The following is a 14402-nucleotide window of genomic DNA, read 5'->3' as shown; positions in this document are numbered from 1 at the left end:
AAATTTTCCTTCTTTCCCACAGGTTCGTCACCAGCCAGAAAATTCAAACAAACAAACAAACTCTAAAGCAGAAGCTGCAACCTGCTATTCATAAAGCCTGGTAGAGCTCTGCTGTAAAGACACAGTTATCACAAAAGTTGTGACTTTCAAGAAACATCTTGTTAAAAAAAAAGCTCCACTGTTTCTTCAACTGTTTAAAAAGAACATCATTATCCACTATCCTTCAAACACAAGTCCAAAAGGTCTGTTGAAAAAAATCAAGCCACATAACAAATGTGTTTCTCTTTTTTTAAAAAAAACATTAATCCTTGGGACGCGGGCATCACTGGTTTGTAAAGCATCGATTGCCCTTTTCTAGTTGCCTTTGAGGTGGTGGTGATCTACATACTTGAACTCCTGTAGTTTGCTTGGTGTAGGTAGACCCACATGCTGTTAGGGAGAGAATGCAAGGATTTTGACCCAGTGACACTTAATAAACGACAACACATTTCCAAGTCAACATGGTGAGTGGCTTGGAGGGGTATGAACAGGTGGCAGTGTTCCCATGTATCTGCTGCTGTTGTTGTTCTAGCTGGTAGTGGCCATAGGTTTCAAAAGTGCTATTTATAACCACAGAACAGATGGAAAGCCATCTCCTGCAGGACTTGCCCAGTAGTGATACTACCCATACCACTCTTCATCATGGGCTTTGGTGTCCACAATAAGATAGCATTCTGTGTCCTTGCGACCCTCAGTGGTTTTCCAAAGTACAGTGGGAAATGGAAGTTTATCAGCTCATCAGCTGTGGGAGGGTAAAAGATGGCAGCAGGCAGGAAGTTTCCTTAATTTGTTGCCATAAAACATCATGTTGTACAATGTTCAACACTGAGGATTCCAAAGGCTAGTCCCTCGCAATTAAATACAATTGTGCCTCAAACTCTTAATGCTTAGGTCATACACAGGGATGTTGATGGAGGGAACTGGAACATTGGTTGTAGTATATGATCGGTATGTATTAGTATGCATGGTTGCTTCAATAGTCCATAGAACAACTTTACCAATTTTAGCATGTTCCCATATGTAAACAAAGAAGGCAATGCAAAGATCAGCTTGGACAGAGTTGTCAGTTTCCCATTCATAGGTCAGTATCAGTTTTATTCTGAGGCTGTGTTTATGGATAGCAGACATTCACACGTGCATTTAAATAGATTTGGCTTTAAACTTGGTGTGGCTGTGAAGAAGAGGAGAGAGAGAGAGAGAGAGAGAGAGAGAGAGAGAGAGAGAGAGAGAGAGAGAGAGAGAGAGAGAGAGAGAGAGAGAGAGAGAGAGAGAGAGAGAGAGAGAGATTGTGCCAATGAAGGGAGGGAAATAGGGTACAGCTATGAAGGTGATGGGGGTGTCAGGGAAAGAGAGTGCAACTGTGAAAGGGGAGGGAGGAGGGTACAGCAGTGAAGAGGGGAAAGAGGTTGTAGTAGCAAAGAGGCCTCATTTCCCCCCCGCTTCCCTCATCCTCATTACCATGACACCAGTCATCGCTCCCCTTCATTCCCCACTTCCTTTCCTTACATTCTTATTCTCTCCAATCCTCACTTCTCCTTCCACACTGACCTAACTCCCCACCAGCTCACTCCATCCCATGTCCTCATACCTCCCTGCTGAACTTCATTTAAATACTGCACTTCTGTTCTGTGCACGTGCACTTCCTTTGCATTTGATGACATCAGAATTATATGCAATGATTAGTGAATCTGGAATTATATGCATACGTTTCCAAATTATCTGCAACTATGTACGTGCGCCAACATGAAGATTCTGTAGATACTGGTTTCTTCTTATCCAATTTTTCTGGAGTGATTTGATGCAACTGCCTAGTTTTTTAGGCCATTTCAAAAAGGTCAGTTAAGAGTCACCTATGTTGCCACGTGTCTGGAGTCACCGTGGAATACCATGTAAAGACACCAGATTTCCTTCTCGGATGGAAATTAGTAATCCAAATGGTTTTCCTGACAACAATCCAATAGTTTCATGGTCATCATTACTGAGACAAAGTTTGTATTCCAGATTTACTAATTAATTGACTTTAAATATTTCTAGCTTCAGAGGTGGGGATTTAAACTCATTCTTCTGCAGAATTAATCTGGGTCTCTGGATTAATAATCTAGTCGTCTTGGGGGGGGGATCTAAGATGGCGGCGATCTGAGAAGGTTGCACTGCACAGCTTCGCATTGCAGCAGGAGCAGGACGGTCCTTTAACCCGCCCAACCCAGGTCATCAGGATTTCTTGGGGCATTGGAAAGATTCTGGAGCCCCAAGAAACATTTAAAAATTTGACTTACCTGTATTTTCAGCTGTCCAGAAATGCCTAAAGAGGCAGGAGGAGCATCCGAGTCCGGGTCTGCAGCTCAGCCTATAGCAGCCTTGGAGCCGATTACTCTCCAGGACCTGGTGAGCCAGCTCTCGAAATCTTGCAAGATGTTGGGGAAACAGATTGAAGAGAAACTGGCTCCAGTCTCTCTCATGCTGCAGAAGCACGAGCAGCAGCTGGGAGACCTGGAGAAGAGGACGGATGAGGTGGAGCACAGGATCACAGTGGTGGAAGCTGATGCCAGTTCATTCAAGGATGAGATCCAAGCCCTGAAGACGCAGGTTCGTAACTTGCATGACCAAGTGGATGATCTTGAAAACAGGGGCAGGAGAAAAAGCATTTGGATCATCAGTCTGCCTGAGGGTAAGGAAGGTGAGCAGCCTGCAGAATTTGTTGAAGATTGGCTTCCAAAATTCCTTGATTTGGAGGCTGCCATAGAGAGGGCTCACCGGGTCACAGCACGGAGGTAGGGTCTGGGTCAACACCCTCGTCCTTTCGTGGTGCGGTTCCATCATTACCAGGATAAGGAGAGAGTCATGGAGGCTTCCAGACTCCAAGGGAAGGATCCAAAGGCCCCAACTTACAAGGGGTCAAAGATCATGTTTTTTCAGGACTTTTCAGCGGCGGTGATCCAGAAACGATAATTGTACGATGGTGTTAAGAGAAGACTGAAGGAGCTTGAGATTCAGTACTCCCCAAGATATCCGGCAATGCTTCGGATCATGTTAGATGGATCCATGAAACTCTTTGACACATCAGAGAAGGCAAGAGACTTTGTGGACAAAATAACCTAATTTAAACAATTGTAGTATGTATATATATTGTTGCCTGGGTATGTGTTTATCATTCAGTAAAAGAAATGGAGGAAATCCGGTTGGAGCTTTGTTTTTCCCCTTTCTTTTCCCTCTATTGATAATAATTTTGGTTCAAACTATGTCTGGCTGTGTTTAAGATGTACATTTTAAATTTCAAATTTAGGACATACCAAAGGATGGGTGTGGTATTTATTCCCCTTTTTTTAAAATAAAAGAATGTTCTTTTTATTCATATTGATATTCAATGGGGTGTTTATTCTTTTTAGCTTGTGCTTGCGATGCAGCTCTAGCTGGGAAAAGTGAAGGGAGTTGAGATGGTTAGATGCCTATTTATGGGCAGTTCGGGATGGGTAGTTGCCCCCTCCAGGCAGGGGGTGAGTTCCCCTACTCAGCACTATTGCTGCTTTATGTATTGGTTTGTTTTCTGGTTTTTGTTGATTTTATTTTTAATAATTTTATATGCTTGTTAAATGTAGTGATTTTAGTTTATGTAGTTTTTATATTTGGTGGACCATGTGACACTAAGGCTCAGCAATTTGTGGTTTGGGTTCTTCCTCTTGGAATTTAAATGTAATTGCAGAAGATTATGGCTAATGATTTGATTAAATGGTGTAGCTGGAATATCAAGGGACGTCACTCACCAATTAAGAGGAAGACGGTACTCTTGAGTCTTAGAAAGGAGAAGGTGAATAATGCTTTGTTACAGGAGACACAAATTACAGCAGAATGGCTTTGACCGAGTTTATTTTTCATCATTTAATACCAGAAGTGGGGGAGTGGCTATACTGGTAAGGAAAAATCTCTCATTTAAATTGTTGGAATGTGTTAAAGACATATACAGGAGGTTTGTAATTCTTAAAGCCTTGATAAATGGGGAAGAATATGGTGTTTTAAATGTTTATTGTCCCCCAGCTCATCCTCTTAAATTCTTGGAAGATGCTTTTTCTAAACTGATAAGTCTCAGCACATCATTATAGGGGGAGATTTTAACTACCTCATGGACCCCACAGTAGACAGGTTGCCTAAAGGTCCCTCGATACCCTCTGCACAAACTAAACTGTTATTGGGTCTGTGTGGGGGAATTAGGGTTGGTGGACGTCTGGAGGTGTCTCAACCCTACAGGTCGGGATTTCACATTTTTCTCCAACCGCATAATGTCACACAAGGATTGATTTTTTTCTGACCCCTGCGGTAACCCTGGATCTGGCAGTAACCCTGGATCTCTGATCATGCTCCAGTGTACCTCAAGGTTAAGATTAAGGATGTTACAGTGGAATCAAGGTACTGGCGAATGGACCCCTTTATTCTCATGGACAGTAAGTTTGTGGAGTATTTCTCTAAGGAATTTCAGGCATTCTTAGACATCAACATAGGCTCGGTTGATAGCTCATCTTTTCTCTGGGAAACTGCCAAAGCTTATGCCAGGGGGTTAGTTATTTCATATTCCACCAGTAGGAAGAGGCAGAAGGGTGAGCAGCAACATCTCCTTGAAACACAGTTGAAGGCAGCCGAGAAGGCCTACTTTGACAGACCCTCGTTGGTCCAACTCCAGAGGATTACGGCACTGCGGTCTGCACTAAATTCTGTGCTCACGCAGACAGCAAAGAAGGAGTTGGCTTTTGCAAAGCAAAGGTTATAAGAGTATGGGAACAAGGCAGGCAAATACTTAGCATACCTTGCCAGAAAGAGAAGTGCCCCACAAACCAGTACAGCGATTAGAGAAGGGTCTGGGAACCTAATGTGATTCTAAAAAGATTAATGTGGCATTCCAGAGATTCTACTCTAAGTTATATCAGTCTGAGAATTGTGAGGAGGGGCAGGCCAAAATGGAATCCTTTTTTTAAAAGAGATCTGACGCTCGCAGGTGTGACTCCCAAACAACCGTCCTTTCTCAATGCCCCACTATCAGAGCAAGTAGTGCAGGAAGCTGTGAGGCAGCTTCAGAGTGGAAAGGCACCCGGTCCTGATGGAATTCCCAGTGAATTCTATAAGAAATTTATAAGTATACTGTCAGGCTCAATGCTGAATATGCTTAATGATTCATACAGTCATGATTGTTTCCCACCATCTCTGAGAGAGGCCAATATTTCACTTACCCTTAAAAAAAGGAAAGGATTTGGAAGACTGTGCTTTATACAGGCCCATCTCGTTCTTAAATGTGGACTTTAAGATCCTCTCTAAGGGTCTCACGTTAAGGCTGGAGACTGTGTTACCCTCTATTATTAAAGAGGATCAGACGGGCTTCATTAAGGGTCGCAGATCCTCCAATAATGTTAGGAGGCTGCTTAACATAATTCAAGCATGCCAACAGCAGTCAATACAGGGATTGGTGATTTCTTTAGATGCAGAGAAGGCATGTGACTGAGTTGAGTGGCCGTACCTTTTCTATACTCTAGACCGGTTTGGTCTGGGTGAAGTTTTCATGAGATGGGTAAAGGTTCTCTACAGTGTACCTCTCGCGGCGGTCATTACCAACGGGGTACGATCAAGCAATTTTAATATTTCTTGGGCAGCCAGCAGGGCTGTCCCCTTTCACCATTACTTTTACGTTGGTGATTGAACCGTTGGCAGAAGCTATTCGTGGGGATCTCAGTATATCAGCTCCAGAAGTGGGGTCAAAATTACATAAGATCTCGCTGTATGCAGACAATGTTCTAATTTTGTTGACAAATCAGCAGTTTCAGTGCCTTACCTGATACAATGCATTCACAAGTTTGGCGCTTTTTCAGGGTAGAAGATTAATTTTGCTAAATCAGAGGCTATGCCTATGGATGGTCTTAGGAAAGAGCTGGCTCTTGAGTGACTATAGATTCCCATTTAGGTAGTCACGGGGGGTTTGTGTATTTGGGCATATTCATTACTCCAGTTCTGGATTGGCTGTTCAAAGCCAAAGAGGTAAAAACAATGACTGCAGATGCTGAAAATCAAATACTGGATTAGTGGTGCTGGAAGAGCACAGCAGTTCAGGCAGCATCCAACGAGCAGCGTTCAAAGCCAAAGCCAATTTTACTCAATTATTTGAAAAAAATTAAACAAGATCTCCAAAGATGGGAGACACTTCCAGTCTCGTGGTTGGGTCGGATAGCATTTATTAAGATGATATTCTCCCTCGTTTGCTATACCCTATACGAATGCTCCCCCTGATTTTCAATAAACAAACACTTAGGAGACTGAACAGCTGGTTCAGCTCCTTTAACTGGCACCATAAACGGCCCCTCATTAAATTAGCCAAACTGCAGTTGCCTCACAGATTGGGGGAGTAGACCTTCCAGACATTAAAAATTACCAATTAAGCTCGCTTTTGAGCTATGTGAATGATTGGGTTTGTGGGGACCCTCTTTCACTATGGCTAGATATCAAAGTCTCCCAGGCAAGGTGCCCCCTACCAGTTTGCTGTTTTTGGACAAGGTGAGGACAGTTAGGGAATATTGCCATAACCCAATAGTCATCAATACTGTTAAAGCATGGAGGGCAATTCGGCAGAGGGAAGGTAATATTGGCAAAACATCTTTGTTTACACCTTTAGTGGGTATGCTGGGCTTTCAACCGGGTATGATAGATTCAGGATTTAAACGTTGGGCAGCTAGGGGTGTATGTTGCACGGGTGATTTATTTGAGGGAGACGTAATAGAGACCTCTCTTGTTTTTTCCAAGTTAGGGATTTTATTAAAAAAAAACACTTTTGACTGATCCCTTTAAATCTGACATAGAAAGAGGGGTACTAAGGGCTAAGAGTACACTCTCTGTCAGTACTTTATATCACCAATTGGAGGGTGCCACCTCAGATGAGTCTGATCGACTCTGTAAGATGTGGGAAAGAGAGCTGGATGTTGAAGTTTCTTCAGAGGCATGGGAGAATACAAGGAAGATATCAATTTACAAGGGACCCATGCTTTACTGTTGAAGATTCTCCACAGGGTCCACTTAGCCCCAGACCGTTTGTCAAAATTTAAACCAGGGGTATCTTCAGCATGTCCCAAGTGCAAGGTCTGCACGGGCACTCTTACCCATTGTCTTTGGTCTTGTGACAGGCTTCAAACATATTGGAGCGCTGTGGCGGGTGCAATGGAGAGGATTTTAGGTGTAGGGATGGAGAAGGATCCTATTTCTCTCTTTTTGGGCCTACCCAATTTCCTGCAGACGCGCATAAGAATAAAAAAACTTCTCAATATTCTTACATTCTGTGCAAGGAAGAATATCTTGCTAGGTTGGATATCAGAAAACCCCCCTAGGCCTGTCGGGTTGGCGGAAGATTATTATGGAGCATATTCCCCTGGATTTTCTCACAAATACGGTACACCACAAAACTGAGAATTTTTACAAGACATGGCAACCCTTTTTGAAATACCTAGACACAGATTTATCTGCCACACTAACAAGGGCTTTTATACAGCCGTAACGATTGTGTTTCATGAGTCCAATATTCAGGGAGGAGGAACTGTGAATGTATGAGTGTTTTGTTTGGCTGGCTGAGTTATGACTATTTATTTGTTTGTTGTTGTTGTTGTTGTTGGGTATTTAGTTAAATAGCTAGTTTAGGTTTTTTAAAATTTTATATTTCTCTATATATGTTTATACATTCGTACAGGAGGGTGGGTTGGGGAATTTTTTTTATTATTTGGGTTTAGTTTTGTACTGTTTTGAATTGCATTGTTTTATATTTGTAATATTTAAAAATCTATTTTTTAATTAATAAAAATATATTATAAAAAAATCCAGTATTCTTACTTTATTATCATTCTGTTACCAGTCTCTGGCTTTCAAGAGGGAAAATATCAGGTAACATTATCAATCATAGCTTTTACTTCATGATTCACAAAGCAAGCATTTGCAGGCATCAGATAGTGACAACACTGAGCTCATGCATCATCAGCTCATCAAAATTCTATGTAGGGTTACATTTAAATAGGGAACACTTGATTGATAGCTGTGGAAATAAATTCCATATGGCTAATTTCAACGCTCATTTTATAACTTCCATAATTAGCAGACATTTTTGTTTCACTGCGAACAGTGTAAAGCTTTGGAAAAATGCAGTGGATTTTGCTACTGCTTCAAATATCCTGACTGAAAATGCATGGAAACTTGATTTTAAGTTGGTAGTGTACATGCTTAAAAGAAATTCACCATTTGTATCCAAGTTAACGGTCTAATCTGACAAGGTAGTGTGTCCCAGCAGTCAAAATGCTACTTTCTGAATCCAAAAAACACGAAGATGTCCATTTTACAGTAAGGCATTTTCAAATAGGCATGAATTTCTTACAGCTTACTCTGTTGTTTAAATATCATATAATTAATATAATCAGATTAAGAGAGAGAGTCAGATGTTCAATCAAATGGACAGTTTTGTTATCATATAAAATGTGTATATTTATCTGTTGCATCACTAAGTCTTTATATATTTGTAGATTGAAATACGTTTTATAAAGAATATCTGTTTATGAGGCAAACAGGGTTATTTTTAATGCCTACCACCATGGCTCGACCAATGATAGACTCAATTCCTGAAAGACTAATGAGTTGATCTTCTATTTGAAACTCAGCAACACCATCTTCATTAGCTTCAACGTTGCCTAGATCTCCTACGTGCCTGGAATATATTGCAGTATTATTATTAGAAAAATAAATCAGAACAATGCTTGTAGAGCTTTACACTATACGGATTCACAAAGTGAATAACACAAGAAGCAAGTCCATACCTCAACTGAATATGACATGTGTTACCATTGGGAGGTCAAACCCCTCTGTTAATTAAAACCAAAACACCCAGAAAAGCTAGCCTCACCTTGAAATCTGTTAAAATGCAAGTGAGTGAGTGACAAAGAACTCGTAATTTCCACTATTTAAAGAAAATAACAATTTATTTTCCTAACATTGAACATTAAACAAAAACTATTCACAAATCCAAACCCCAACTTTTTTCTTAACTACTTACTATCTGACTCCAACTGTACAAATAAAAAAAATGCTGTTGCAATACCACAATTATTAAACATGGCATCAAGTTAATCTCAAGACCACACAGTCTGTGTTCTTTGCTATCTTCAATCTTCCATCTGATCTCCCTGGGTAGTCTTCTTTCTTTTTACTCCAAGTATGTTTTACATGAAAAGGTACTTTTGATAGAGAGTGTTTTTTAATTTCTTTGAGAGCAAGACGGTGGATGAGCAGTTACCTCTCCGGCTCTAAACAGCAGTTGCTCTCCCTCTAATTTTCAAAATTCCAGGTCTTTGTACCCTCCATGACACATTAAAATTCTTAGAATTTGATGGTTTTGACACCTGGAAACCAATAAAACTCAAATTCTATTGGCTACTGGCATCCTGGGTATAATTTAAACTAATTGGTTAAATTCGAATTGTTATCAAAACCACAACCAAAACTTAGGTATCTACTAAACAGCCAATTGTTACATTTCAAACAATCTGATCTTTGGCTGAGAACTGTGGCTGTACTTTAAATTCAGTAAAGTACTTTCTATCCTAAAGTGACCATACATGCTTTCAATTTCATATGCATTTCTGTACGTGACAGACAAACTAAATATTGATAAAATACAGTTCTTTCATATTGATCTAACTTACATGGTTTTGATTTTGGTCCTTGTGGGTCCCATCAATTGTTTTGAAGCATGAAAAAGCTAGTGAGCTTGCAGACCTGTGGACATGTCTTTTTCTTGTTCTAGGGTCATGCTGTAGCTTCTTCCACAAAAGGATGTCTGCACCTAGCGAAAGCAGGCCCTTGCAGATTTTTGGCTGCTACTGAATACATCCCTCAATGACTGGAATGACGACCGCATTAAGGTTCGGGTACAGTCATCTTTCATTTCCTCCAATGACTAACACCCTGCAGTCAGTAAACCATAGCTTGAAGTCATCCAGAGAGTGTGTCAGGGATGGCCAATAACCTCCTTGGTGAAACAGTCTTAAGATGCACAATGCCTCTGGACATACAATACATGCTGTCTTACATTTTCTAGCACAGAAGGGAAATAAAGCGTTCTGGTGTCTCCAACCACAAGATCTCATTGTCAGAACATCCTTCTATGGAAGTAATTTTGCTAAAGGGGATTGAAATGGCCTACTCATACGTTCTTAATTTTAAGAGGTACGAATCGGGAAAGCCATGAGAGATAATCATATTGTCCAATAAGCATGGATGTTGCTGGTGGAACTCTCTCAACGTGATGTTCTGCACAAACCCAGCTATCATATAACGCTAACAACATAAACCTACAACCTGGAATATCACTATTTATCAAAATTATTTTGTAAGACTTTACTTCAAAACATTAGTTATGAAAATGACAAAAGCAATAGTATACTTTTTCTTCGTAAGCTTTCTTTTCCTGCAGACTGATAACCCCCAAGTAAAATTACCAAGGATCAGGGTTTACCCAAGAAAGTACTCAGGCTAATTCAAGAAATTGCCATTCAAAATGGAAGTGAAATTGTTGTCAGATGAATATTTTCAGGCAGTGAATAAAGGAATTAAATCTTTTTCTCAGGATGAAATTTGTAGACTAAGGTTCTCATACTGCAACGGCAACAATTCAAGTTCCTTGAAAACTCATTAAAATATTTATATTGTCTTTCATGCTGGTATCTATTTTGAATATTTTACATTTAAATCACAACTCAGCTATTCTACCTTGTGATCTAACATGCATTGTCTATTTATTTAGGAAATGTCTGGATGTAATACACACCTTTCATTATCTTGTTGCCCACCGTGAATTCTTTTACGGGGATTGAAATGAGGTCCAACACTATGATAACCTAAAAGTAAGTTATGTATTTTAGAACTCCAGATGACTAAATTACAACAAAACAAAGTTATTTTCTTTGAAGGAAGACCTACTGCACTTAGTATACGTAGATAACGAATGCAAACATCACTGGCAAAGGAGAAAAGAAAAACAAATGCCAGCCACTTCAATGTAAAATTGTACGATTATCTTCAAGACAATTACAATCATTCCTGTGTGTCTGAGTTTACTAGTCATCTGTCTTCAATCTTGCTAATTATTTATGGTATTAATAAAGGTTCATACAGCACCTTGAACTAGCAAAACACCAACTCCTGCTTTGATTTTTAAAACATGTTAGAAGCTGATTTTTTTTAATTTTTCTTTCTCATTTTTGTTTTGGAGCTGTGAACTGTGAGCTGAGAGCTGAAGATGACCTTTGGACTGTGAGCATCACCTAGTTTCAAAAAAACAAATTGATATGTTGATTCTGGTTGATTCTTAGTTAAAGTACACTCTGTAGGTGCTTCAACTCCAGAGAGGCATTATGCTCAAACAGATGGCAAATATTTAGAGTCATAGAGATGTACAGCACAGAAACAGACCCTTCGGTCCAACCTGTCCATGCCGACCAGATATCCCAACCCAATCTTGTCCCACCTGCCAGCACCCAGCGCATATCCCTCCAAACCCTTCCTATTCATATACCCATCCAAATGCCTCTTAAATGTTGAAATTGTACCAGCCTCTACCACTTCCTCTGGCAGCTCATTCCATACACGTACCACCCTCTACATGAAAAAAAGTTGCCCCTTTGGTCTCTTTTATATCTTTCCCCTCTCACTCTAAACCTATGCCCTCTAGTTCTGGACTCCCCCACCCCAGGGAAAAGACTTTGCCTATTTACCCTATCCATGCCCCTCAATTTTGTAAACCTCTATAAGGTAGCCTCTCAGCCTCCGATGCTCCAGGGAAAACAGCCCCAGCCTGTTCAGCCTCTCCCCATAGCTCAAATCCTCCAACCATGGCAACATCCTTATAAATCTTTTCTGAAGCCTTTCAAGTTTCACGACATCTTTCCAATAAGAAGGCGACCAGAATTGCACGCAATATTCCAACAGTGGCCTAACCAATGTCCTTTTTGGCCTGAACATGACCTCCCAATTCCTGCACTCAATACTCTGAACAATAAAGGAAAGCACACCAAACGCCTTCTTCACTAATCTATCTGCGACTCCACTTTCAAGGAGCCATGAACCTGCACTCCAAGGTCTCTTTGTTCAGCAACACTCTCTAGGACCTTAAGTCCTGCTAAGATTTGCATTCCCAAAATGCAGCACCTCACATTTATCTGAATTAAACTCCATCTGCCACTTCTCAGCCCACTGGCCCATCTGGTCAAGATCCTGTTATAATCTGAGGTAACCCTCTTCACTGTCCACTACATCTCCAATTTTGGGGTCATCTGCAAACTCACTAACTGCACCTCTTATGCTCACATCCAAATCATTTATGTAAATGACAAAAAGTAGAGGACCCAGCACCGATCCTTGTGGCACTCCACTGGTCACAGGCCTCCAGTCTGAAAAACAACCCTCCACCACCACCTCCTGTCTTCTACCTTTGAGCCAGTTCTGTATCCAAATGGCTAGTCCTCCCTGTATTCCACAAGATCTAACCTTGCTAACATCTACACCTCCACCCTCATCTTTGTTACTTCTTCAAAAAACTCAATCAAGTTCGTGAGACATGATTTCCCACGCACAAAGCCATGTTGCCTATCCCTAACCAGTCCTTGCCTTTCCAAATACATGTACATCCTGTCCCTCAGGATTCTCTCCAACAACTTGCCCACCACCGACGTCAGGCTCACTGGTCTATACTTCCCTGGCTTGTCCTTACCACCCTTCGTAAACAGTGGCACCACGTTAGTCAACCTACGGTCTTCCAGCACCTTACCTGTGACTATCGATGATACAAATATCTCAGCAAGAGGCCCAGCAATCACTTCTCTAGGTTCCCACAGATTTCTAGGGTACACCTGATCCGGTCCTGAGGATTTATCCACCTTTATAAATTTCAAGACATCCAGCACTTCCGCCTCTGAAATATGGACGTTTTGCAAGGTGGCACCATCTATTTTCCTACTTTCTATATCTTCCATATCCTTTTCCACAGTAAATACTGATGCAAAATACTTGTTTAGTATCTCCCCCATTTTCTGCGACTCCACACAAAGGCCGCCTTGCTAATCTTTAAGAGGCCCTATTCCCTCCCTAGTTACCCTTTTGTCATTGTATTTGCAAAAACGTTTTGGATTCTCCTTAATTCTATATGCCAAAGCTATTCCATGTCCCCTTTTTGCCCTCCTAATTTCCCTCTTAAGTATACTCCTATTGCCTTTAGACTCTAAGGATTCAATCAATCTTTCCTGTCTATACCTTACATTTGCTTCCTTCTTTTTCTTAACCAAACCCTCAATTTCTTCAGTCATCCAGCATTCCCTATACCTACCAGCCTTTCCTTTCATCCTAACAGGAGTATACTTTCTTTGGATTCTCATTATCTCATTTCTGAAGGCTTCTCATTTTCCAGCCGTCCCTTTACCTGTGAACATTTGCCCCCAATCAGTTTTCGAAAGTTCTTATCTAATACCATCAAAATTGGCCTTTCTCCAATTTAGAACTTCAACTTTTAGATTTGGTCTATCCTTTTCTATCATTATTTTAAACCTAATAGAATTATGGTCGTCAGCCCCAAAGTGTTCTCCCACTGACACCTCAGTCACCTGCCCTGCCTTATTTCCCAAGAGTAGGTCAAGTTTTGCACCTTCTCCAGTGAGTACATCCACATACGGAATCAAACTTTTCTTGTGCACACTTAAATTCCTCTCCATCTCAACCCTTTACAATATGGCAGCTCCAGTTTATGTTTGGAAAGTAAAAATCTCCTACCATAACCACCCTATTATTCTTACAGATAGCAGAGATCTCCTTACAAGTTTGTTTCTCAATTCCCCTCTGACTATTGGGGGGTCTATAATACAATCCCAATCAGGTGATCATCCCTTTCTTATTTCTCAGTTCCACCCAAATAACTTCCCTGGATGTATTCCCAGGAATATCCTCCCTCATCACAGCTATAATGCCATCCCTTATCAAAAAGGCCACTCCCCCTCATCTCTTGCCTCCCTTTCTATCCTTCTTGTAGCATTTGTTTCCTGGAACATTGAGCAGCTAGTCAGAGATGTACATCATGAAAACAGACCCTTCGGTCCAACCTGTCCATGCTGACCAGATACCCCAGCCCAATCTAGTCCCACCTGCCAGCACCCGACCTATATCCCTCATATACCCATGCAAATGCCTCTTAAATGTTGCAATTGTTCCAGCTTCCACCACTTCCTCTTGCAGCTCATTCCATATATCCGCAACCCTCTGTGTGAAAAAGTTGCCCCTTAGGTCTCTTTTATATCTTTCCCCTCTCACCCTAAACC

At 41.0% G+C, this 14402-nt stretch overlaps 1 protein-coding gene across 1 annotated transcript in view; it reads right to left on the bottom strand.

The window, feature by feature from the left end:
- The window catches only part of LOC140486194 (superoxide dismutase [Cu-Zn]-like), a 41096-nt gene that overhangs the window by 12996 nt on the left and 13698 nt on the right, over nucleotides 1–14402 (bottom strand). The window contains exons 3-4 of the mRNA XM_072584981.1: nucleotides 10868–10937; nucleotides 8632–8749 (exon numbers count right to left, since the gene is read on the bottom strand). Of these exons, the coding sequence (XP_072441082.1) occupies nucleotides 8632–8749; nucleotides 10868–10937 (188 nt within the window). The remainder of the gene's footprint in view (nucleotides 1–8631; nucleotides 8750–10867; nucleotides 10938–14402) is intronic.

The sequence above is a fragment of the Chiloscyllium punctatum genome, chromosome 15 (assembly GCF_047496795.1).
Source record: "Chiloscyllium punctatum isolate Juve2018m chromosome 15, sChiPun1.3, whole genome shotgun sequence".
Classification (NCBI taxonomy): domain Eukaryota; kingdom Metazoa; phylum Chordata; class Chondrichthyes; order Orectolobiformes; family Hemiscylliidae; genus Chiloscyllium; species Chiloscyllium punctatum.
Note: the sequence above shows the minus strand (reverse complement) of the source record. Positions and strands in the feature narration are given on the sequence as shown.